The 22,963-nt window shown below is 51.5% G+C and overlaps 1 protein-coding gene across 1 annotated transcript; it reads left to right on the forward strand.

Annotated features, from left to right (window-relative positions):
- The first annotated feature begins 1,860 nt into the window (after nt 1–1,860).
- COCSUDRAFT_47926 (molybdenum cofactor-binding domain-containing protein) lies at nt 1,861–22,903 on the forward strand. Its single transcript, XM_005646227.1, has 31 exons — nt 1,861–2,099; nt 2,314–2,389; nt 2,543–2,662; nt 2,831–3,018; nt 3,418–3,537; nt 3,964–4,077; nt 4,467–4,710; nt 5,636–5,771; nt 6,326–6,446; nt 6,830–6,986; nt 7,518–7,673; nt 8,152–8,303; nt 8,672–8,752; nt 9,278–9,403; nt 9,781–9,981; nt 10,255–10,409; nt 11,083–11,249; nt 12,134–12,277; nt 12,999–13,066; nt 13,710–13,823; nt 14,249–14,399; nt 14,893–15,040; nt 16,071–16,217; nt 16,537–16,654; nt 17,364–17,469; nt 18,989–19,083; nt 19,499–19,646; nt 20,519–20,694; nt 21,177–21,332; nt 21,992–22,169; nt 22,489–22,903. Exons 1-31 carry the CDS (start codon nt 1,962–1,964, stop codon nt 22,794–22,796), a joined length of 4,509 nt encoding a protein of 1,502 aa, XP_005646284.1. The 5' UTR covers nt 1,861–1,961; the 3' UTR covers nt 22,797–22,903.
- Nucleotides 22,904–22,963: the final 60 nt, after the last annotated feature.

The following is a 22,963-nucleotide window of genomic DNA, read 5'->3' on the forward strand; positions in this document are numbered from 1 at the left end:
TGGATTCCAACTTAAAAGTGACCGAGTACCTGAGCTGACAACATTATCAGCACATGTGTGCACATATGTACATTCTAAGGGCAAAATTCACCTACTGCACTTTGCGCACTGCTATGAGACTGCCATTAAGGGGAGGGAAGCTGAATACAGCCAAGTCACTGTCAAGGTATTTCACAGGAAACACTGCAAATTGAGGGAAAAACGCCAATCGCCCAACACTGTTCACTACTGTGTCTACTGCTCCCTTCACTCCTGCTGAACCTGCAGATCAACGTCACGATGGATTGTTAATGATTAAAGAACAACCATACTCTGCAAGCTCTCCTTCGCAACTGCAAGCCCTCTTTACTGAAGGTGCGTGTACTGTCCTTGTCTGCCTATAGCTTTTAAGGCCACTTTCCAGCAGTACTTCCACAAGCCGTCTTCAGCATGAGAAACCTTGGCACAGGAAAGCAAGGGGAGCAGCAGTCTACCTTCCAGGAAGGTGGGTCTGAGAGATGTTGAGCCAACATCAATCCAAAATTTGTCAAATGCCACTTCCACAGTGTCTGCTCCTCTGGAGAACAAGCGCCCAGAGGAACTCAACCAGCCCTCCTGTGCCAGGCAGCTCAAGAATAATTACCCCATTAACTTCTGGCTCTCCAGACTGTGCATGATAGGGGCTCTGGGTGAATGATGTAACTGGTCCTTGTATCCGTTTAAAGAGGCGCGAGTAAGGCTTGCCTGCGCGAGAGATGAGCTGTAGAAGACATTGGAGACTATTCGGTCCCCCTCCAAAATATACCTGATGGGCTGGAACTGCGTGCCCAGGGTGGAGGACAGTGTAGCAATGTGAGGCGCATAAAACACCTATTATACACATATACATTGTCAGAGACACTTTGCAGAACCAATGCTCCACAATGTCGGTAGCAGTTAAGCTATCTGGCACATGTGTACAAAGCATTCCGCTCGGTCAGAATCTCTGACCACCATTGCATGGGCACAGCAACACATGCATACATTGCGGGTGACTAATAACAATTATTGATAACATGATTACCTCCCAGGTGCCCTGCCCCAGGCTGAGTGTGTCTGGCCCAGGCTCAGATGTGGGATTCTCTTCTATCAAGGCTTCGACCGCCGGTCCCAATTCTGAGCCTGCCCTGTATAGCGAGGCTCCAGAGTCCAGTAGTTCCTCCACCTAGATATTCCACCTAGCAATCAGGATGTGGAGGTGCCATGCAGATACACTTGTCATCTCCATTTTCATAGAGTCTATCCAGGAGTCATGATACAACGCTTTATCGCTGCATAGGTGTGCCACGGCGTCCCACCTTTCTTTTGGCTGCAGACTTCTGGCTGACCAAGGCGGTCGAGTTCGAGGTCCCAGGTGCGGCAAGTCCATCAGAAGATGAGTGGCAGACGATTGCATCTGCGGTAATTCTTGCAATCGGGTATTGAACACCTGAAAATAATTGAGGTGCTGGCGCCAAGCTGCCAGACATCACGGCATGCCTGTGCCTATGCTGGAGAAGCAAAGGAGGAGTTCGTGTCTGGGCCATCATTACATTCTCCAGTGAAGAGGGATGCACTGTCACGGGAATCATTTCTGCCTGAGACGATCTACAGCAGAAAGATGTTCCTGGATCACCTTGACTTTCTTCCCTCCACTATCCCTGCAACTGCCTTGTAGTGAAGCTAAGTACAGCAGCAACAATGTCAATTCTCCCAACCTTGTGACAGTCAGTCCGCTGCCTGCCACATTTCGCTCTTTTCGAAACGAAACTCCGGAACCGGTCTGCCACGGCGCCCCACGTTGCTCTACGTATGCAAGGAAATGGCCAAGTCAATTGCCCGATCAGATCTGACAGGAATTAAGGGAACACTTGGTTTGAAGTTCAGACGAAGTTCCGTGATGGGGACATAGATTTAGGAAGTTGTTGAGCAGTGCAGCCTTTGGGCAGGAAAGTTTGGCAGGCATGGGCAGCTTGAGAAATTCCCCAGTGGGTGTATCGGGAGTCGTTTTCTACATCAACCAGGAGAAGCACATTTTTAACGCGTCAGATGACTTGACGCAAAGCCTCAACGATTACCTGCGTCGCAAGACCCGCCTCAAGGTCTGGCATGCGTCCAAACCCTCGTTGCTCCATATTTCACTGATTAGCTCTGACTGTGTACAAATGAGCACCATTGCTGACTTAAAATCTACCCGTATGATTCTCCTGGATGATCTAGCCTATCAGTATCATCGGTACTTATCACGGCATCCCACGCAAGTCCAAGCCAAACTTCGCAGTGTCGCCCCCGTCCCTAATTTATTTTCATCCACAGGGAACGAAGTTAGCATGTGGAGAGGGAGGATGTGGCGCCTGCGCTGTGGAAATCACGCAACACGACCCTTCTATCGGTGCGTGAACTTCTAGCGATCTAGCGTGCACTTCCTTCTACAACTTCAATAAGATATAGTCAACAACATTTTCAATCGCTGGTAGAATACAAAAATGCATTTGAACAAAGTGATACTCTGAAGGAAGGAGTGAGAGGACAGGCGATTTTGCAGGCAAGGACAGGACGACCAGCATCAACTCCTGCCTGTGCCCTGTTGGGTGCCTGGACGGCGCCAGCATCACTACTGTTGAGGGCATCGGCAACTCGAAGGCTGGCTTCCACAAAGTGCAAGGTGATTTGAACGACTTTTACTCCATCCACATGCCATGCCCTGTCCAGTGCCCCTCATGCATGCACATGGACTGCAATGCATGCAGCAAGTGTTTTGGTCTTGTCCGGGCAAATATTTATGCCAGTATGACTCCCTGGCCTTCCCTGATGTGAACTTGTGGGGCTGCAGAGGCCTATGCAAGTCACCATGCATCGCAGTGCGGCTACTGCACACCGGGGTTTGTGGTTGCCACGCATGCGGCGATCAAGAGGTGTGTCAGCCAAGGGAAGACCCCCACCATTGAGGCGCTGCAGCAAGGCCTTGACGGCAACCTCTGCCGCTGCACCGGCTACCGGCCAAATCTGGATGCATGCCGGGTGCGCCCTCCACTGTGCATACCGGCCCTTCAAATTTTCATGAGTGTGGCCATGCATTGTTTTGACATTTGGCTGCATGGATCTGCCACATGTGGGGCGCATGGACCTAAGCCAGTTACGGTGCCCTCAAGGCCGGCACCCTGTTTCCCCTTCAGCATGAAAGTCTGTGTATTTTCATCTGCACAAGCGTTTGCATGTTATTGTGAAATGTACAAAATCACAGGCTTCAATGGGGAACGGGAATACAAGGCGTGAGCCCACGCAGTTTGTACCCCATGCACGTCACTGCCGCAGGATGTGGGGCATGAATGCGCCTAGAAATTCTAAGTTGGGCAGCTAATCTCTCTGGGCTCCTGATACTCAACTTGAGCTCTGACAGTTCCCCTGCCGGATGTGCAGAGTCTTGCGGACGGACATGACTTGGAGGACCTGTGCAGCATAGCCTGTGCTGGCAAGGACTGCTCTGGCGGGACCAATTGCGGCGGCTGCATCCAAGACAAGCTCAAGCTCTTGTCCAAGGTGACTTTCTTCTGCTGTTACATAGTGCTTGAAAGCGGCGAGTGTCTTGAGGCACAATCTCAGAGGATGTGACTCAATCGTCCGGGGGTGGAAACGGCATTCCTGCATGTCTAGCAAATGTGTAGATGATAAGGTGTCAAGTTGCTCCCTATACTGGAGCACCTGGTGTTTCTGTCAGACATTATTATTATTATTATTACACGTTTTCCAGTCCTCAAGGACTAGGTACGTCTGCCAGACATTATGGTGCCTCTAAATATGATGAGTAGCTATGCATAGCCTAGTAGGGCCCCACACTTGCCAAGATTGGCTGGTAGTGGACATTGCCTTATTGCTTGAAGTCTGCATGGCTCTGTACCTTGCACTGTCTATGGCGGGCTCCTTGCATCTCTAGGGTCTATGATGAGCATGTATTTGAATGTGTAGGGTCGCGAACCTGCGAGAGGTGGCAAGTGCTTTGAGGCAGAGGGAACGCCCTACAAGTACTGGGCATCCCCTGCCACCCTGGACGACCTGCTCAAAGACATGGCCGCCCACCAGGTCAGCCCTTTCTACTATTCTGTTTCCTAAATTTTTCTGAACTGTTGCATACCCCGGGGCAGAGCCCATCATGGTGCAGACTTTTCTCAATGGTGCCCACGGTCAGGTAACTCTGGCAAATTCATTCAGGGGTATGGCATGTGGCAGCCTTGCCATGCAGCTTGTCGACAGATGCACATTACCTCTGGCCAAACCCCGTGCAACAACACTACTATTAGAATAGGGGTAATATGCTCCTTTGCAACTATGACTGGCGGAGAAACTGTAAGGACAATGCATTATTTGGGAGAATTTTATAAGTGCTGCTCGAACGCACCCAGGCTGGTTGGCCTGGATGAGCGTGTACTAATGTGACTAATACTGTTACTTATTGATATACTGATGTGCAGGATGGGTCGATCCGGCTGGTGGCGGGCAACACAGGGCCGGGCATCTACAAGGACTGGCCGTCAGAGGACGCCCTCCTAGACGTGCGCCATGTCAAGGAGCTGATCACCATCACACAGGACAAGGAGGGCCTGAAGCTTGGGGCGTCCACCTCCATAGAGCAGCTCATCTGGGCTCTGCAGGGCAGCCACGGCCGTTTTCACGATGCCTGGCGCGCCGCCGCCGATCACCTGCTTCGCATTGCAGGTGCGTGCTGAGTCAGCACTGCTGACGTGTCTTATATGTGGGTCGTTGGAGCTGTTCTGGTGCTGCACGCAGGAGCCTCCAGGCTTGCTGTGCTGCTAGCAAATGGCCAAGACCCTCAACCTGGTGCCCATGGTGCCCAAGAGCAATGCTGCATGAGCCTTCAAACATACCTGTGCTGCTGGCATTTGGCCGGGGCCGTCCCAATCTGCTGTGTACTGCGGATGCGAGCTGAGTCAGCACTGCTTACGTGTCCATTCGTGCCCATGCTCCAATGGAGCAGCTGCACTGCTGCCTTGGAGCCTCCAAACTCGCCGTGCTAGCAGGTGGCAAAGACCGTTTGACCTGCTTTGCATAATAGGTGGGCTACATGGGTTGTTTCACGCAAGCCCATGAGCCGAAGGAGCTGTTCTGGTGCTGCGAGTATGAGCCCTCAGACTCGCTGCGCTGCTAACGTCAAGGCAGCTCAGGCTGCTTTGAGGTGTCTAGTCTGGCTGCTTTGAGCTTTGGGAATGCCGGATTTCCGCACCAGCATCAAGATTGCGAACAGATGTCAGCACAGCCCTGAGGCTTGTCATGACTCAGCTAGGAGAATACAAACGATTGATAACCTGCCCAGAACACGTGTCCCAGAAAACAGAAACGGGGATCAGTGGCAAATCCTACCGTTAGCGCCTGTGCAAGCTGGCAAGCAATCAGATAGACAAGGCTGCAAGTGACAAAACAAATGACCTGGCTCGGAATGGACTTTTCAGTGGTACAGTGTGTTTGTGTTGATGCTATTGGGCATCCGTATGACTGGTGGAGGAAGTGCAAGAACCAAGAAGACTGGAGAGTAATAATTCAGGCTTGCTTGACGTACCTAGTCCTTAAGGACTGGAAAACGTGTAGTAAGAATAATAATAAAGTGTGTTTGCTGCTTGTGAAGGATCCCATGTGCGCGCTGCTGCCACTCTGGGAGGACACCTGGCGTTGATGAAGGAGCGCGCCCTGCAAAGCAATCTGGTCCCGGCCCTGGTTGCGCTGGACGCCAAAGTTGGCATCACCACTCTGGACGGCACCAAGTGAGCCCCGCTGTCCCTCTGCATCGAGAGAGATCACACTGGTGATCAGTGTGCCAGCGCTGACTTGCCCAAAACCTTCTGGCCTCCTTACGTGCAGCAGCTGATTCGACTGTGCGCTGCACTCTTATTGCCATTCAGCAGAACTGGGTTTAGCTTTATTAGACGTCTCCATTGCAGATTTTTTTTTCTAATTTGTGTCATTGGAGCCAGTTGAGCTGCTGAAGCCACGCCCAGTGCACAGGACGCAGGGTGCCATCATTGGACTCCCGGTCGGCGTCCGGGGGAAATGGTGTATTTGCAAGATCTAGTCATGTGTGGTTGCTGTCTTGCGCAATATGTGATGGCAGGCAGGGCTTGTGTGACAGCATAGTTGCACGATACGGATTCGGTCATTTGGCATACGGTGAATGTTCGGTCGTATATTCGGTGTTTTGGGCCAAGTAGGCCGTTTTTGACCGTATTCCGTATATTTTAACACCGTATGACCGTATTTCCGGCCGTATATATGGTCCCCAAAAAGTGTTCTGACTGAATGGTGCAACTATGTGTGACAGGTGGCTGCCCCCTCTGGAGGTGCTGTATGGCGAAGCAGATCTGGGCCTCGGCCGGACCGCTGTGGTTTCAGCAATCCACATCCCTCCACCTTCTCCGGGCCTCTGGCTGAAGGGCCACAAGGTATGCCTCCTCCAATCCATGCGAAATACCTATCTTAAAATGTGCCAAACATGCGCTCTTCGCAAGGGCATGCCGGCTGTCGCTGGCTTGCCTGCCATTCTTTATTGCGTGCTTGATGTGTATCAGGGACAGATCAATGAAGTCATGCCTGCCCTTTACCTCCCACCTTAGGATGTGAGATGCCTACATACAGCATAACGAACACATCTTAAGGTTTAGAAAGGTGCAAAAGAGATGCTTTTTCAGTCAGGTGTACAGGGGACTCTATATCAATGTGGAGCCCCCTGAGGTGTAAGTATCTAGGGATATCAGGCTGTGTGATTTGCCATATATACCCTTACGCCCCTAAAAAAATCCCTTAAAAACCTTTAAAAATGATACAGGTGTCCAAGCGCTACTACAACGCGCATGCGCTGGTGGACGTGACCCTGTCGGTGGTGTTTGAGCCGCCGCTGATGGAGGGCAAATTCCCCGACGGCGTTCACCCGCTAGTGAAACACCCCAAGATCATCGTCAGTGTGCCCACCGTCATCCACAAGGGTAAGCACTGCCATGCAAATTATTTCCCCTAAAATCCTGAACTCCAGGGAGTACTGAAGATCTCCTGCAGTATTCAGTACCCCTTGATGACCTCCTGTAGGGCACCCAGATAGTTCCATTAAGGCTGAATCACATTTTCAATGACTTTAATGATACCTCATAAATCTGTGGGTCTCCATGTGATTACCCTGCCTCAAAGAACGCATGCACTGGCTTGAACTTGTCTCTTTTTCAGTATGCTCTGGGTCGTGCCATGAAGTACACATGCTCCGGCTGATATACATCTTTTCCAATGCTGTTCTTGTATTTCGCCCTGAAGATACATGTGTAGCCTTACACAATATCACAATTCAAGGGCGCTCTGGGTCCTACGTTGAACTAAACATGCCCTCGCTGAAATTTTCTCTGTTTCAAGGCTACGCTGCTAATCACGCAGCATGCTGCAGCTTAGCTAAATTGCGGCCCTGGGCGACCAGGTGCTTTCGCCCAAACTTGAAGGTGATAATGATGATGATGAGGGTGTTTTTGCAGGGGCTGGGGGCAACTGCGGTCCAGACAAGGTGGAGTGGCGAGCAAGGCGCGCCGAGTGCGCAGAGGCGGCCCTGGCCGATCGGCCGCTCGATGTTGATTCCCTGGTAGCTGCTCTCGAGCAGCTGCCGCATGACATCGAGCCCGGGGACACCCCAGGTGCGATCAAATCCAAACCTGCATCCAGCCTTAATTGTATCTTTGAAACGGGCTGTGCCCGCCCTTCCCCAAAGCTCATAGCACAGGCGGATGTGCGCCCACGGGGCAAGGCACATTCTGTTATCCTTTACCTTCCCTTATCTAAGAAGGGGTTCACCTTGGCTTTGGCCCTTCTTTCCGAGTCTTGCTTGGCATGCACATCGAGGATGGCAACACAGCAAAGGTGATTGACTTCAAGGGAAGGCCTGCACAGATTCCCAGAGCTCTCATCTGCATGCCACGTGCGATTGTGTCCCTGTCAATGGCATCCCCAATTCAGGGAGCACGTCAAGAATGTCATGGCGACATGTCAAACACATGATTTCAAGATCGCAGAATCTAAAGAGCAATTAGAATGAAGAGGACATGACAAGTACATGCGATGGTCTGCCTGGGCAGTCACCATCTGGAAATTAATTGGAGAAGTGTGGCTGTGCAGATGGCGGGACTGCGCCGTACTATCAGAACACGGCAGAGGGGCTGATCTTGCAGGCATTTGGGCCGCTGCTGGCCACCGCCAATGACTGCAGTCCGCAGCTGCAGCGCCTGCTGGAGACTGCTAGCAACCTCGGACCGCCAGGCGTAGCAGAGGTGCGTTTCGTCTCATCAAGAAGTTCTCACACCAAAATATGCAATGTGTTTGTCTCGAGACTATTGTTTCTTTTTTTGAAGGCAGGTGAACTTGGACATGCCAAAGGATGTGTTGCACGGGTATGGTTCAGTGATGTTTGTTGATTTGTGTGTAATTAGGAAAGAAAGGTCTGCGCCTGTGAAGAAGAGCTCATCTCTTGCTGCTCAGCATTGTTCCAACTTCAATGCAGTCTTCAGCATCCTGATCAGGGCAGTGGCCTTTCCTGAGTTGATGCCAGCATCGACAATGGTGACCATCGTTACTCCTGGTGAAGGTGTAGGTGATTTTCTTGCACGCACGCCAAAGGGTGCCCAAATTGCTGGCGCAGGGGAAGCAAACGTACCCGGACTACTCCGATCTGGCGCCGCCTCTGCACGCCCCCATCGAGAAGGACCGTGTCCGCCTGCAGGTGAGTAAATCACAGAGCTTGAACAAGGTCACAAACAGCTCGATGATCAAGGAGACTGCAAAGTCAGAAGTGCTGTAAACAGGCAATTAGCTTTTTACGGTATGTGCTCAGAGCACTCTCGACTTTGCTGCTTCCTTGTCATCAAGCTGTTTTTTGCGGTCCATACCCTCGTTCAGGACCCTTTGAAACCGGCTGGGCAGACATTAGGCCTTCAAAATCTCTAAACAGAGCCCAATCTCCGGTGTCTGTCAGCCCGCAGCGACTGTGGACCTGCATGCAACCAATTCATTAAGTCATCCTTCAAGCTCAGCTTGGCAAGACTTGCGCTCCATATCAACTCGCGCTCCTCAATAAATTCGTTAAGCTTTCTCCCAGGCCAGCCATCGCCTGACCAAATGTTTCACTCCCCGGGCCTCGAGATTCATCACCCCCAAACCCTATGTTTCCTACCCCCTTTTGGGGGGTGAAGAAACACCATATTTGCAGCAGTAGTTCTAGGATGTGATCTTGGTGTGTTCCCTCCAGGCGAGTGGGGAGGCGGTGTACACGAGCGATCATGCATTGGGCGGAGACGAGCTCTACTCCTACCCGGTGGAGTCCTCTCAGGCGCTGGCCATCCTGGAGAGCGTGGACGCTTCTGAAGCCCTCAAGGTATGATGATAAACAAGTCCAAGTCTTCAGAAGTCTAGCTTTCCGCTGCATGCTTTGTTCATGCTCAATGCTGCACAAAGAGGGGCAAAATAAGATACTCCACCTTGAGAGACCATCTGGCAGGATTCTGTTGCTCCCCCGTGGATCTCATTCCAGAGGTGGGGCATCTCTGCATGCGATACTCGCTCTGTGCTCGACAATTCCCTGCAGGACTTTTCTGGTCTCAGGACGAATAATGGATCCCTTGGAACAGTTTTATTTGGAAAGATAACGGACCATCCTCTGTAGAATAATTCCGGTCTCAGGACAAATAACAAACCCCTTTGAACAGGTTCGTTTTGAGAGGCAGCGGCTGATTGGGGCTTGTGGCTGATCAGGCGCCTGGAGTGGTGGCATTCATAAGCGCAAAGGACGTCCCAGGAGAAAACCGGGTCAAGGGCGGCGCAAGCGACGCGCCGCTCTTTGCAGAAGACCGCGTGGAGTATGTGGGTCAGCACATCGGCATCATCGTGGCAGAGACCCCTAAGCAGGCGCAGAGCGCTGCTGCCCTCGTCTCTGTTCGCTATGGCCACCCCAAGGTGAATTCCATACCCCAACTTTTTCAAGATCAAGCCATGCATGCGCATCCTTCGTATCGATGACTCGCATGCAGTGTAGGAAAACCCCATCTCAATGCTTCTTGCCTTGCTAAAAGCCAATTTCTTATTTTCCAGGTCTGCAGCAGCACTCTGTTTCTGTGCGCAAGCTCAGCAGCTCAATCTCTGAGCCGTGCTTCTGCTTCTTCTGTCTGACATGCTCGCTTCGTGCATGTGACCTGATGCAAATTTCCCATTCGAGCTTTTGCTATGCAGGAACTGGGAGATCCCATTCTGAGTATTCCGGATGCAATCAAGGCGGACTCCTACTACGATCCCCCCGGCAGCGGAAGCTTCACGTCCGGCCGCGTCTGCATAGGGGACCCTGACAAAGCCCTGAGCACCGCTCCCCACACCATCAAGGGCGGCAGGTGCGCAGCACTTAGTAATTGAAAGAGTAAGTGGAACAGGAGGAGAGACAGTTTCTGCAGGCTGAGGGTGGCAGCAAATTTTGGTGGATGTTGCGCCTTGTGAGTCCCTATCAAGAACGGCAGGCGCTGCCGCAGTTTCAGTCGTGAAATAGAGGAGAGAAGAAGTTTCTCTGCATGTTCCTGGCCCGACTTGGGTTGCAGTGGTGGCCATGGTGCTTGAGAGCTGGGGTGTATGTTGCCCTCTTTCAAGTCGTTGCGGGGCTGTGACATGCAGAAATTCTCGATGGCAGTCTTTAGTGCTGGGGCGCTCTTGCTCTTTGTCAGTACACCGCTGCACATATCATTTTCCACACTGATTTGCATGTGAGGCCGTCAGATGTGGCATGGTCTAGAACACCTGCCATGACCATCACCTGCCATACCTTTTTAGACCCATGTGTCCTGCAAGGACCTCAGATGTGGCACAATAAAGGGTGCCTGAATAATGGATTTGCAGGTGTTTCCTGACAATCATCATTTCAAACACATGTTTCCCTGCAGGGATTTTAGATGTAGCATGATGTACAATGCCGATCATGACGTTGCATTTAGCACATGCAACGTATCTCTTTCTGTCACTTTCATCCATCATGGGTCACGTGAGGACCTGAGATATGGCATCACGGGTGTGCAGGTATTCCCTGCCGAGCCAGCAGCACTTCTACATGGAGACGCAGAACGCCCTGGCAGAAGTGGGAGAGGGGGGGACTGTGACTGTGCATTCTTCCACTCAGACACTCGACGGAGTCCAGCAGGCAGTTGCCCGCGCTCTGGGCATCAAGGCACACGCTGTCACTGTCGGTGTGTACCGTACTCCTAATTCAAGTTGGATTGCATCTTAGTTGCATGATCTTTTGGAAGGCATTGCGCCAAATCCACAATGCATGACTGCCTTTTACCATGTCCAATGCAAGGCACTCGTTGTGAGCGCTCCATATCCGCCTGCAAAGTTTCCAGAGCCCCCATATTTTCAGAGATACATAAAAAAAGCTCAATCTTTTTTGCCAGGTAATAATTCGTATTTTTGCGACCAACAATTAAGTCGAGTACTGTATACATCATACCCTTTCTTGACTTGCAGTTCGGCTGTGATCCTTGATCAAAGCAAACTCCTTGCTTCTGTGGAAATTGTTTGTGGGCAGGGGTGCCAAGTTGTGCGGCCTTAGTCTGCAAGGGGTGCTCCAACCAGCCACTATAGATGAGGGACTCCCTGAATGCATGTGATGCATGCGCAACATGTCTATAAACAGAATTCAATAGCAAGCGCTAGACACTCGCATGACCATGATGCATTTGTTGCTTCTTTCGGATGGCCAAGAATTTGAAAGCCGCTGCCGAGCTACTCTGTATCGAGTAATGGTTGAGGAATCCGTAAGGGCTGTGACTATCTGACTTGCTCTATGATGCTGTAGATGGAGGTGCAGCAGTTTGTACGGGATTGTCTGTTAGATGATGATCTTAGGACATTTTGCTCCTGCTCCAACCCCAGCATGACAGCGCAATTATCCACACTCATCAACCTCCACAACTTGTCACTGGTTAGCAAATTGTGTAGCAGAGGAAACCTCTGGAAGTGATGCAACCAATGCACGGGCCACAAAGAATGGCTGCCAAAGGAAGAGAAGAAATTGGCTGCCAAAGGAAGAGAAGAAAGGTTGCCGTCCTGATCTTGTTATTCTGCGCAGTGTGCCGGCGCATCGGAGGCGCATTTGGCGGCAAGGTTTCCCGCTCGATGCCGGTGGCGGCTGCGGCCGCGGTGGCCGCGCATGTGACCGGCCGCTGCGTGCGCTACCAGCTGGACCGCAACGCCGACATGCGCACCAATGGAGGTGCCCAGAATTAACCCTTTTTCACCTCATTTTTTTTTACATTTATGTATTATTTTTTCTTTTTTGTTTCTTGCTCGTGCTGCAAAAGCGCAGCGCGAGCAAGGCATTTACTCGCCGTTGGAGCAACTCTCTGTTGTTAGCATCTTGCCCATCCGAGATGGTAATCTCTTCTTGTCATTAACCAACTCTTTTAAAAATATTTCACCTCAACCCTCTTTGACACTGCAATGTGCAACTTCCACCAGGAATTTCTTCTACGACTTGTCTTTCTGCCGTGCTCACAATGCTATGGATCATAGAGATATACTCAGCACAAAGGGCATGAGTGGAAAGATGTCACAGCAACATGAAAGGTCTCGCCTTCAAAATACTGCAGTTTTCTACTACTCATGCTTTCCAGTGATTTACATGACGCTGCGGCACTGGCAAGAAATAGGCTGAAAACACTGACGCAATGGTTTGCACTGAGTAGCGCTGTGAAGGAAATTTTGCCAGGGAAACTCCTGGATGATGCACGTGTGAAGCATGCTCAGACATGAGCTTTAAAACCTTCAGGTCATACTTGGTGATTCAGCATAAGCTGTGTCACTTCCAGGCCCCAGCAAGACGGTATTCAAGCAGCACATCAGCTGATTGCTGCGGCAAAATGCTTGCACTGGGTAGGTTCGTGAAGGCAACAAGATATTTTGAGTGAAGAATGTTGGGTTGGGGTCATTTCCAGGCCGCAGTGAGACGATGATCGAGTACGACATCGGCTTTGACGGGGATGGGAAGGTGCATGCGTTGAAGGTCCGCGGCTACTTCCTGTGCGGCGCGCACATGGACCTAGGCTTCAATGATATGCTCGTGCTGCAGTCCGGTGTCGACCAGGCACGCATGCCCACCTGTGCCAAATATGGTACTGTTTTTGGAGTTTTACATTTCAGCAACCAATTACTGTATGCGGATTTCTGATGGAGTTTAAGGGCAGCAGATGTTTGGTCATGTGCTAGCCGTCACCCCCTTGCTTTTGGAACTAAAGGGATCTCGGCTGATTTCTTTTCTCCTTCTTGCTTGGCTTGCTGCTGTTCCGCTTGTCGAGGGCAGGAGAGGAACTTGTGGCAGTTGTGGAAGTGTCTGCATGTCTTAAGCGGAGGAGGGGTTGGTCAAGTTGTCCTGGTTTGCAATGAGCTTCAGAATGAAGCTCATGACCCCTTGCTTTCTAGAAAAGCTTCAAGGGGACGGTCATATTCTCTGTCCAGACATTCAGCAGCCCTTTCACTTGTCTATTCTGGGGAGCGCATTGAAGTGTAGACTGTCTGGTGGCCGACATTTGCAGGTTCAACAATTATGTTCGCGTTGGCTGCCTGAATGGCTGCATCTCAATTCATTCTCTAGCGCCATTGGTCCAATGATTTAATGGATGGTGACCGATGTTCAAATTTCTGCCCAGGCGTACGCGTTTGAGAACCTGTCTCTGGACCTGAAGCTGGTGCGCACCAATTTCCCTCCCCGCACAATCGTTCGCGGCCCCGGCTTCATCAACTCCGTCATGATCATCGAGCAGGTCTGCTTGCTTCCATGCAAAATTCTTAACCACCCGGTGTTCTGGACCCTACTATGGAGCCTTTCTCGTTCTTTAGCGTGGCCTCTGCATGAGCTGCACAGCATTGCCTCGCCTGGAGCTCAATTGGGAGAGTCTGCGTGCCCATGACTTTGACTTGGGGCTTCTTACATGGCCCATCTGTCATATGCATCAAGCACCAGCAGAAACGTTCAAGCCACTTTGCTGTCTCTGTTCATGCATGCGCCCCTCCTTCGGAAATCACACGACTTTTTACCGTGCGGGTTTTAGAATGAGCCACAACCGTGTGTTGCGGGGCCTGCCCAATTTAAAGCATCAAGGAATGAGAGCAAGCATCCGAAGCTCCAACTTGGAGCCCAAAGCATGTAGCCAGATATTTTATTATTAGATCTTAAATTGCTGCGCAGCTGATGGAGCACATTGCCAGCCACCTGGGAGCAGACCCGGTGAAAGTGCGCGAGGTCAATTTCCTGAAGGCCTACCCCTTCGATGCGCCCACCCCTCTGCCCAACGGCGCGCGACCATCGGCAGCCATTGCGCCTCCAGTAGCCTCATCAGGTGCTTTCTATCAATAGATTACTTGTCATGAAGTTCCTTCCCAGAAGCTGAAGTTGTAGACATGTTTGGAGACGGCACGTATACCAAGCAGACCATGGTGTGGAGGCATCTCCTTCACCTTCATCTCCTTCTCTGGCAGAGTCCTCCTAGGACAACCGAAAGTAATATTGCCAGCTGCTGTACTGGCATACTGGTTTGATTGATCAACATCAGAGCAATTTTATATTATGTTATATTACATTGGCATAGGCAATAATACTCTTAGTTGTCCTAGGAGGACTCTGCCAGAGAATTCAGAGTTGGGCTAGCTTCCAGCTCTGTGTCTGCTGACGACCATGGCAATTTCTGCCAGGTGATGGATATGCAAACCTTGCCCTCAGCATTTGCGTATTGCAATCTCAGTGCGCAGCATTGAGAGGAAGACTTGCCTCATTTCTCAGCCGCATCTTTCCACTCAGAAAGGGTCAAATGGGGCACGATGCTGTCATTGCAGGAAGCACAGAATCGGGCCTCGCCTCAAGCAACGGAGCCAAGCATGACACAGGTACCAAGCAAAACGGGCACGTGCCGGGCGGCTGCGGCCGGATCAACGGCTGGGCATCAAAGCAGCAGAAGCGCCTTATGCGCACATCCCTCGGCAGGTGAGCAATATCTTCAAAACATCTTGCTCGGAATTCCTGAGCAGCGCAGCATTGCATTGTAAGCCTCATGCCGACCTCCCTTGGCAGCCATCTCATGGAATGTGCTCAAGAGCTGCCAGGCTGTCAGAGTGGTTAAGCACTGTTTGGATCAAGCACTGACCTTTTCAAATATGTTCAAAGCTGGAGGTCTTTCACAGCGGCTCAGCGCTGCAGTCTTTGGGTCAAGCACTGCCCTTATGGCATGTGTTGTGTGGACATGTCTGCTGCATGTTTGCCAATGAGCCCAGCGATGCATTGAGTAGCTTCATCCCGTTGTGCTGCACAATTAAGGCCACAGCGGAGATGAGTAATCCTGGCTTGCTGTGCAACATGGGGCTGACATGTCAACGTCGCATTTTGCATTAGAGTATTGATTGGGAGAAATTTAAATAAAACTGTTTTGCAACATACCTGTGTAATCCAATTGATTGCCTGAGAGGGAACACTGACCTATCGGTCTTATATATGACCGGTGCAGAAAATGCAACCAGGTTGCCGCCCTGAAAGAGGTCTGCTGCTGGAACGCACCTAGTCTTTGAAAGCTGGGAAAGCTTGCAGGAATGATAATGATTGTTTTTGAGCTTTCCCTGTGTTGCTGTGTGGCGCGCACTGGCCTTTATGGGCAGTCTTAATGACTGTGTGCATGGCGTGCCGCATAAAGTGTTTGAGGCTGATTTGCCCGCTTAACCACTCGCAAATGAGATCACGTCCAGCAAGCCTTTGACCCCTTACTGGAATGTTTATCTGTCCCTTTGATCTGCAGTTGGGCCCCGGCTGGCGGGGGGCGGTATAAATATTGAGCACCGTGCCCACGTTTGATTGAGTTTTGCTTGGATCTGGCGAGTCCAACAAGGGGCAGGATTTTGGCAGCCTTTACTGCAGCTTGTCTGCAGACGCACCTTGCTTCTGGCAGGAAAGGCGTGTAACGATAATTATAATAATCTGCAGTCCTACTATCTACTGTGCCAAAGTCTTGCCGTGCGGGGTGCAGGGTGTTTGAGGCAGATCTGTTCACGCTGCCGCGCATTTGGAAGGAGATCCAGGAGAGCACCGACTACCGCGCGCGCCAGAAAGACATCGCAGAGTTCAACAAGGCCTCCGCCTGGCGCAAGCGCGGAATGACCATCACCCCTTGCCGGTGCGGTGCAACAGCAATAATCCTCCTGCTTTAATCTTGTGATGCCGTCTCTTGTGGCTTCTGATTCACCTCCAATCAGCATGAAAGGGACCCGCACACTCCTCGTTCCTTTCAAATGGCTTCAGTGTCTGGCAATCATGTCAGAGGAGTTTGACCTAATGACAGGCATGTGCGACACTGAGAGCCCTTGAGCTGTGCTTTGCGGGCCTCTCAAACATTCATTCGCGGGTGTTCTCCGGCTGTGTGATTACTGGTCATCACCATGCCAGCTTGAAGCTTTTCGTATGGCATGAGCCATGCTGCGGATTGGCCCCTGCAGGTTCGACTGCGCGCCTCCACCCATAACGGCGGCGGTGTCGATATTCTTTGACGGCAGCGTGGTGCTCATCCCCGGCGGCCTGGAGATGGGCCAGGGGCTGCACACCAAGGTCAAGCAGGTGCGCGCCAGATTTTCAGCATTAATCTGGTGTTTGCACAAATTAGGAAATCTGGCTGAAGCAAGCGGGCGCGCGCCAGGCGTTGAACAGAACTCCGGGGTCTGCACATTCAAATGATGTTGGCGCCCGTTAAGCCAGATCTTCCATGACCGAGTTAGCAGAAGAAGGCGGTTTAATGGGAACATGCAACATTGCAAAACCACAACTGCTGCACTTTATCGGAGTGGACCTTATGTGCGTGCCCATGCTGAGAGGGCCCACCTTCTGCTGTTGGGAATCTGTGCAGACTCTCAGCCTGATGCCGCATTTATTATGGACTCCGAAACCAAGTGTAGTGGTTGTGGTGTTGCATTTACCTGGATTGTAGCATTGCAAATTGCATCTGAAATCCCGTGACATTTAAGACGCGGCCGATTACTATTCAAAGCGCGTATAAACATTGCCTGTGTTGCTCGTGGCTATTAGTAGGTCAGGTACATCAGATTGCACTGCAACAATCTAACGTCTCCGAAACCAATTGTTGTGCGCAATGTCATGAGATGACCTTCCGCACTACAATCGCTTCCGGAGTCAGCGATTAATGTTGTGCCAGACGCGCATTGTGACTTGTTTCACCACATATTTGCTGTCTCCTAAGCCTGCAGAAAGGTAAATGCATGTCATATGTAGGCTGGGGATTTTGTTGCTGACGCTGTGATGTTGGCCGCAGATTGCGTCGTACGAACTGGGCAAGCTTCTGCCGAAAGACCAGCGGCCGCTGCCAATGGAGCTTCTGCGCATCGGAGACAGCCGCTCAGACATCGTGCCGAACGGCGGTAAGATTCCTTTTCACTCTCAAAACCATAGTTGCACCATTTGGTCGGAACACTTTTTGGGGGCCGAATATACGGTCATACGGTGTTAAAATATACGGGATACCGTTAAAAACGGCCTATTTTGGCCCAAGACACCGAATATACGACCAAGGGGAGTATAAGAAGTTCTTCTTATACTCCCCTTGATACGACCGAATATTCACCGTATGCCGAATGGCCGAATTCGTATGGTGCAACTACGTTCAAATTGATTCCTTTTGCCTGCGCAAGAGCGTTCAAGGGCACGGGCAAGAGCAGCTGCCCAGCGTAAAGATGTAGCCCTCTTCAAGAGAGGCATCTTGAGACTTTCAGAAAGTCTTGGGATGACTTTGCTGGGCCGCGAATGTCAGGCATCGTGCCCAAAGGAGGTCTGCTCACTCCTTACATCCAGAAGCTTTTATCTCTTCCGAAGGCCAACACCTACCACAGCTGCTGGAAGTGTACATGCAGCATTTTCGAAAAATGCCATCTTGGAACTTTCAGGAAATCGATGATGTTGCTCTGGAAGCGCTGCCGGTGCATGCCAGACATTGTGCCCAACGGAGCTCAGCTCCAATTTTATTTGCGGATAAATTCTTTGCCTTCTTTCCAAGAGCGTTCAAGGGGATAGGCAAGGGTAGTCACAGCTGATGTGACATGCACATGCAGAGCTTTCCCAGAGGGTCATCTTCGGACTTCAAAGAAGTTTTGGTGATGACTTACCCTGGCAAAGTTCTGCCTGTGCATGTCTTTCTGCAGGCCACTGTATGTTTTATTTTTCTGACTTGCTTCTCGTCCAGTAATTTGGATCTTGAGAGGCCGCTGTGATAAAGAATCAGGCTACTGCTCACTGTCCTGCTTCCCGGCATATGCCTGTCACCTACTGAGCTCGCATATTGAGTCACCGCCCCAGTGGTAAGTATCAGACTTTCAACCAATTTCATGATACTGCTCGGGGCGGCAGCTGCATGTGTGTATTCCCCTTCCGGCATAGTTGCACCATTCGGTCGGAACATTTTTTGAGGACCGAATATACGGCCCTATATTCGGTCATACGGTCTGGAAACATACGGAATATATTCGGTCATACGGTCTGGAAACATACGGAATTCCGTCAAAAACGGCCTATTTTGGCCCAAAACACCGAATATACGACCGAATATACACCGTATGCCGAATGGCCGAATTCGTATGGTGCAACTATGCCTTCCGGCGAGTGTCGTCAGTGCAGCATTGCTTGCTCGCTCTTGCTCAGGATAAACTGCATCACGAAGGCATCATGTCGAGGCCTGAGAGGCCAGCCTGAGGAAGGATCAGGCATCCACTGTCCTTGTGCACCGGTGTTTGCAGGGCCCTGGAGCCTTGTTTCATTGTTTCATACATGTCCTTTGGGTCCTTCGCCGTACGGTAGCAGCATTGAAGCCTGAGAGGCTAGTCTGAGAAGGGAGAAACTGCCAAAAAAAGAGACTCTACTCAATGTTGTGGTGCGTTGTGTGTGCAGGCCCCAGCTGGTCAAGCACGACATCGGAGTCCACGGTGGCGGCGGTCACCGAGGCATGCAGGCAGCTCGTTGCCAACCTGGAGCCCTGGCGCCAGGTCAGCGCTGACCTGGCATCCCTGTTTTTTCCTGTGTTGAAATTTGCTTACACTTCTCAGCCATCAAATGGTCTCATCTGCAAGGCCGTTTTTCACAGTTGCAAGGGCCTTCTTGGATAAAATTCCTGCTGGACATGGCAGGCATTGTCACTGTCCGGAGTTGGGAATGCGATGCTCATATTTAGGGGCATCTAAGGCTCTAGCGGCTCCAAATGCGCAGCATAGCGATTTCAACTACGGGCTAGGATGAATCTGCCATGTCTTGTTGCGAGCTGTACTTCAAGCACAAAGCACTTGACCGCATGCTCAGCCGCAGCCAGGCGGGAGCCGCTGTCATTGTGCTTACATGAGTTGTCTGAGTGGCAATGCAGTAATCATGATGCCTGATGATTGCTCGTGAAATATCGCTTGTCAGGAGGGCGAGACGGCTGAGGAGACCTGGTGCAACACGGTGGGATCGGTACACACGGATGTCGGCTATGCACCCGCGTCTGCCATGCTGTCTGCCTACGGATTCTATGATGGCAAGACCCGCGGCGAGGGCGACAGCAACAAGGGCAGCGGTGAGTCACCCCTCATGGCGTCTTACGTGAAACCTTGAGTTTAATATAAACTAAAAAAATCCGTTGTAAAGCTAGAAAAGTATGAAGGAAAGCATTCCAGATTGTGCTCACCGTTCCTGCCACTGTGGAAGATAGTGAACTTGAAGTTTCCTCTCATGGTCGACATTTCCCTTTCAGCAGGGCCCCATGGCGTTCTGATTGTTCAAGAGAAACCTGGTGCAATGCAGTAGGCATATGGGAAGGCCATGGAAAGAGGTGCTGTTTTGTTGGCTGGCTGCATCAGCAAGTCATGCCGCACGTTATCTGATTGCTCCGTGGGGGCCACCCAGCATTTTTCTGAGCGTGACCCTGAAGAACATTCAGCACGATCGTGTAGCATGTCTTCCTGACACTTGATCCTTGTCGAGAGGTGGCCCAGCATCACTGCAGGACTTGTCCTCAATTATATTTGTATGATCATTGGTGACCCAGTGCTACAGTTGGTGTGGGTGCCTTGCCAAGAGTATTAAGTCCTGTCTTGCATCAAGACAGATTCTGACACCAGTAATTTTGGGTCTATCGATCAACAAGAAGTATACCGGGCAAAAAAATTAAGTGTGTGGAAAAAACGACTTAGGCTCTGAACTCACACTGCGGTCGGCCCGGCCCGCGCATGCTTGTTGCTACTGCTTCGCGGAGGGCCTCTGGCAGGTCATAGGTAGTGCCAGGAGTCCAACAGTGGCTGTAAGCCCTGCCCCTTCACTTGGGGACCTGAAGAAGAATTCCTTGAGGATCTGCAGGAGGCCTGGTGCACGCTAGCGAGTTTACTAGTCATCCCCAGCTTGTCAACCTCGTGTTCAGAAAAAAGTTCAGGCCCTGAAATGCAAATGCAGTAGGCCCGGCGCGCGCGAGCGTGGTCGCTGGCTCAGAGCCGCTGGCGTACTGCACGTTTGGGGCGGCATGTAGCGAGGTGGAGGTCGATGCTCTGACCGGCGAGTCGCGCGTTCTGCGCTGCGACATCCTCTTCGACTGCGGCCGCTCCCTCAACCCGGCAGCCGACATGGGCCAGGTATGGCTTGGGAAAATTCAGGGGTTTGTTGGTTTGTATTTAGGGTTTTAGAGGCTGCCCAAGAGCAGCGCGGTGTAAGCTGTGCTGGCAGGCCGCTTAGAAGAGAGAGAAGCTGTGCTGTAGCGAGTGGGGCGATTGTTTCTTAGGTGGATGGCAGCAATGTGAGGGCTGGAAATTTTGGGTTCAGATGTATTTCTGCGGGTATGGCAATTAGGAGGACGCTATGGCCTCAAGCATTTTCTGTCCGACCATCACTCTGTCATGCACAGAATCTCAAAACACTCGGGGCTGTCACTTGTGGCATCGTCAAATGTCAAAATTGCTGGCATCTACGCAGCTGCGCATCCTTTGCCACCTGTTCTGTTGGCTTCATACTATATCAGCCACAGCAGATCCGTTGGGTGCACATCTGGGCAACTGCTAACAAGTGGCTGTCGATATCTGTTACTTCCTAGGACTTCAGAATGGACGCATGCGCGCAGGTGGAGGGTGCGTTCATAATGGGCTTGGGATTCTTCACGAGCGAGGAAGTGATGGCTGACTCATCTACCGGCAAGCTGCTGAGCGACGGGACGTGGGAGTACAAGATCCCAGCCGCCACCTGCATCCCCCGCCAGTTCAACGCCACCTTCATCAAGGCGCGCTTTTTTGCCTTGATTTTTTCCATTTGACTCCGAATCAATATGCCTTTGTGATCACTTGGCTTGATGGTATATACATCTTAACGCCCCTGAGACATGGGGTGATGATTGGAACTGAGGGTTATTGGCAACAAACCCATTAGGGTGAACTGGCCCCGCGGCCCATGCGGGCGCTACTTGTTTATCTTCTGCACCCCTGCTCACGGCTCGAGTGCACTACATCCTGCCACAGACTTATGTGCTGCCCCTGCATACCTCAATTTTTTCTCTTTTGCACCTCTATTTATGGCTCGAGTGCACTGCAGCCTGTCACAGACTTATATTTACTGCCCCTGTGAGTTTTGTGTCCCATGCACATCCTGGATGAAGCAGCCAACAACCGCAAGAGACTTTCCAACAATAACAACCTTCGCCAAAGAATTACAACAGCATGCTGTTGCATCCTGTATATACTTGTCTCTGCATTGCATGCAGGGGTAGGCGCAAATCACACTGCCAGCTTGCATGTATCTGCCTTGCAAAAGCTAGACTTCTGTCAGTTTCGGGGCTCTGGACTCTCATCATAAAACACTTGTTCCTGACAGCGGCTGGGCTCTGGTCTCACCCCCTGAGATGTTGACTGTGTTTCTGACAGCGGCTGACAAAATGTCTTGCAGGACTCGCCGAATGAGCGCGGCATAATGGGCAGCAAGGCAAGCGGCGAGCCGGCTCTGCTGCTGTCCGTCTCCATCCTCCACGCAATGCGAATGGCCGTCGGAGCCGCGCGCGCTGAGCTGGCGGCCAAGCAAGCAAACACCCTTCCGCGCGTCATCACCCCTGCAGCCTGCACACCTGGTGAGGTCCCCATCTGTCGCAAATTTTTCACCTTGGTTTATTCTGAATTTTGGCCGCTAGCAGATTCATATACGCAACAGAGTCCACCAGTCACATTCACCCGTAGCACGCCGTGGCCGGGTTTTACTTGCCCTTCTGGACTTCTTAATGTGTTCTGGCCTTTCTGGATTTCCAAATGTGTTCTGATCACTCCGTGAAGTCACTGTGGGCATTGTGCATAGAGCAGGGAGAACTGCTGCGTATGTTGGTTGCCATTATGAAGTATGCCTAGCTCAGGATGCAGGCATGCCAAGTTTGCTGATGTGTGGAGGCTCTGCAGGAGAGGAAGACCAGCCACAACTGGCCGCTCACACAAGCTTCTCAGTCAAGCTGAAGCGCGAAGACAACGGCCAGGAGATCATGATACCCAAGGCAATCACCGGCGAGTGGACCGACCAACTGACGCTGGCAGCGCTCAACGTGGGCAGGAACAACTTTGTGATGCTGCCGGGGCCGGCGACCGTCGTGAAGCTGAAGGAAGCCTGCGGAAGCTTCAGCGCAGCTGCTGTGCTCAAGGAGGCCTTGCAGGCGGAGAGAGGTTCTGAGGCATCTAGCCCGGAGGGATGGGTGCTCCTGGAGCAGGACTGAGCGCTCACGCATGTGTTCTGAAGCCATCTGCATCCCTGCAGTCCTTCCAGCATCTGCTGTCGTGTCTCGAGGATATGGGCCGCCAACAGACGCTGCCGCAATAGGGCGGACAATGCAGAGAGAGGCAGTAAAATTGCCTGTTGTGTTGCTGAGATGTGCTGTGCCTG

This window comes from Coccomyxa subellipsoidea, assembly GCF_000258705.1.
Source record: "Coccomyxa subellipsoidea C-169, whole genome shotgun sequence".
NCBI classification, from domain to species: domain Eukaryota; kingdom Viridiplantae; phylum Chlorophyta; class Trebouxiophyceae; family Coccomyxaceae; genus Coccomyxa; species Coccomyxa subellipsoidea.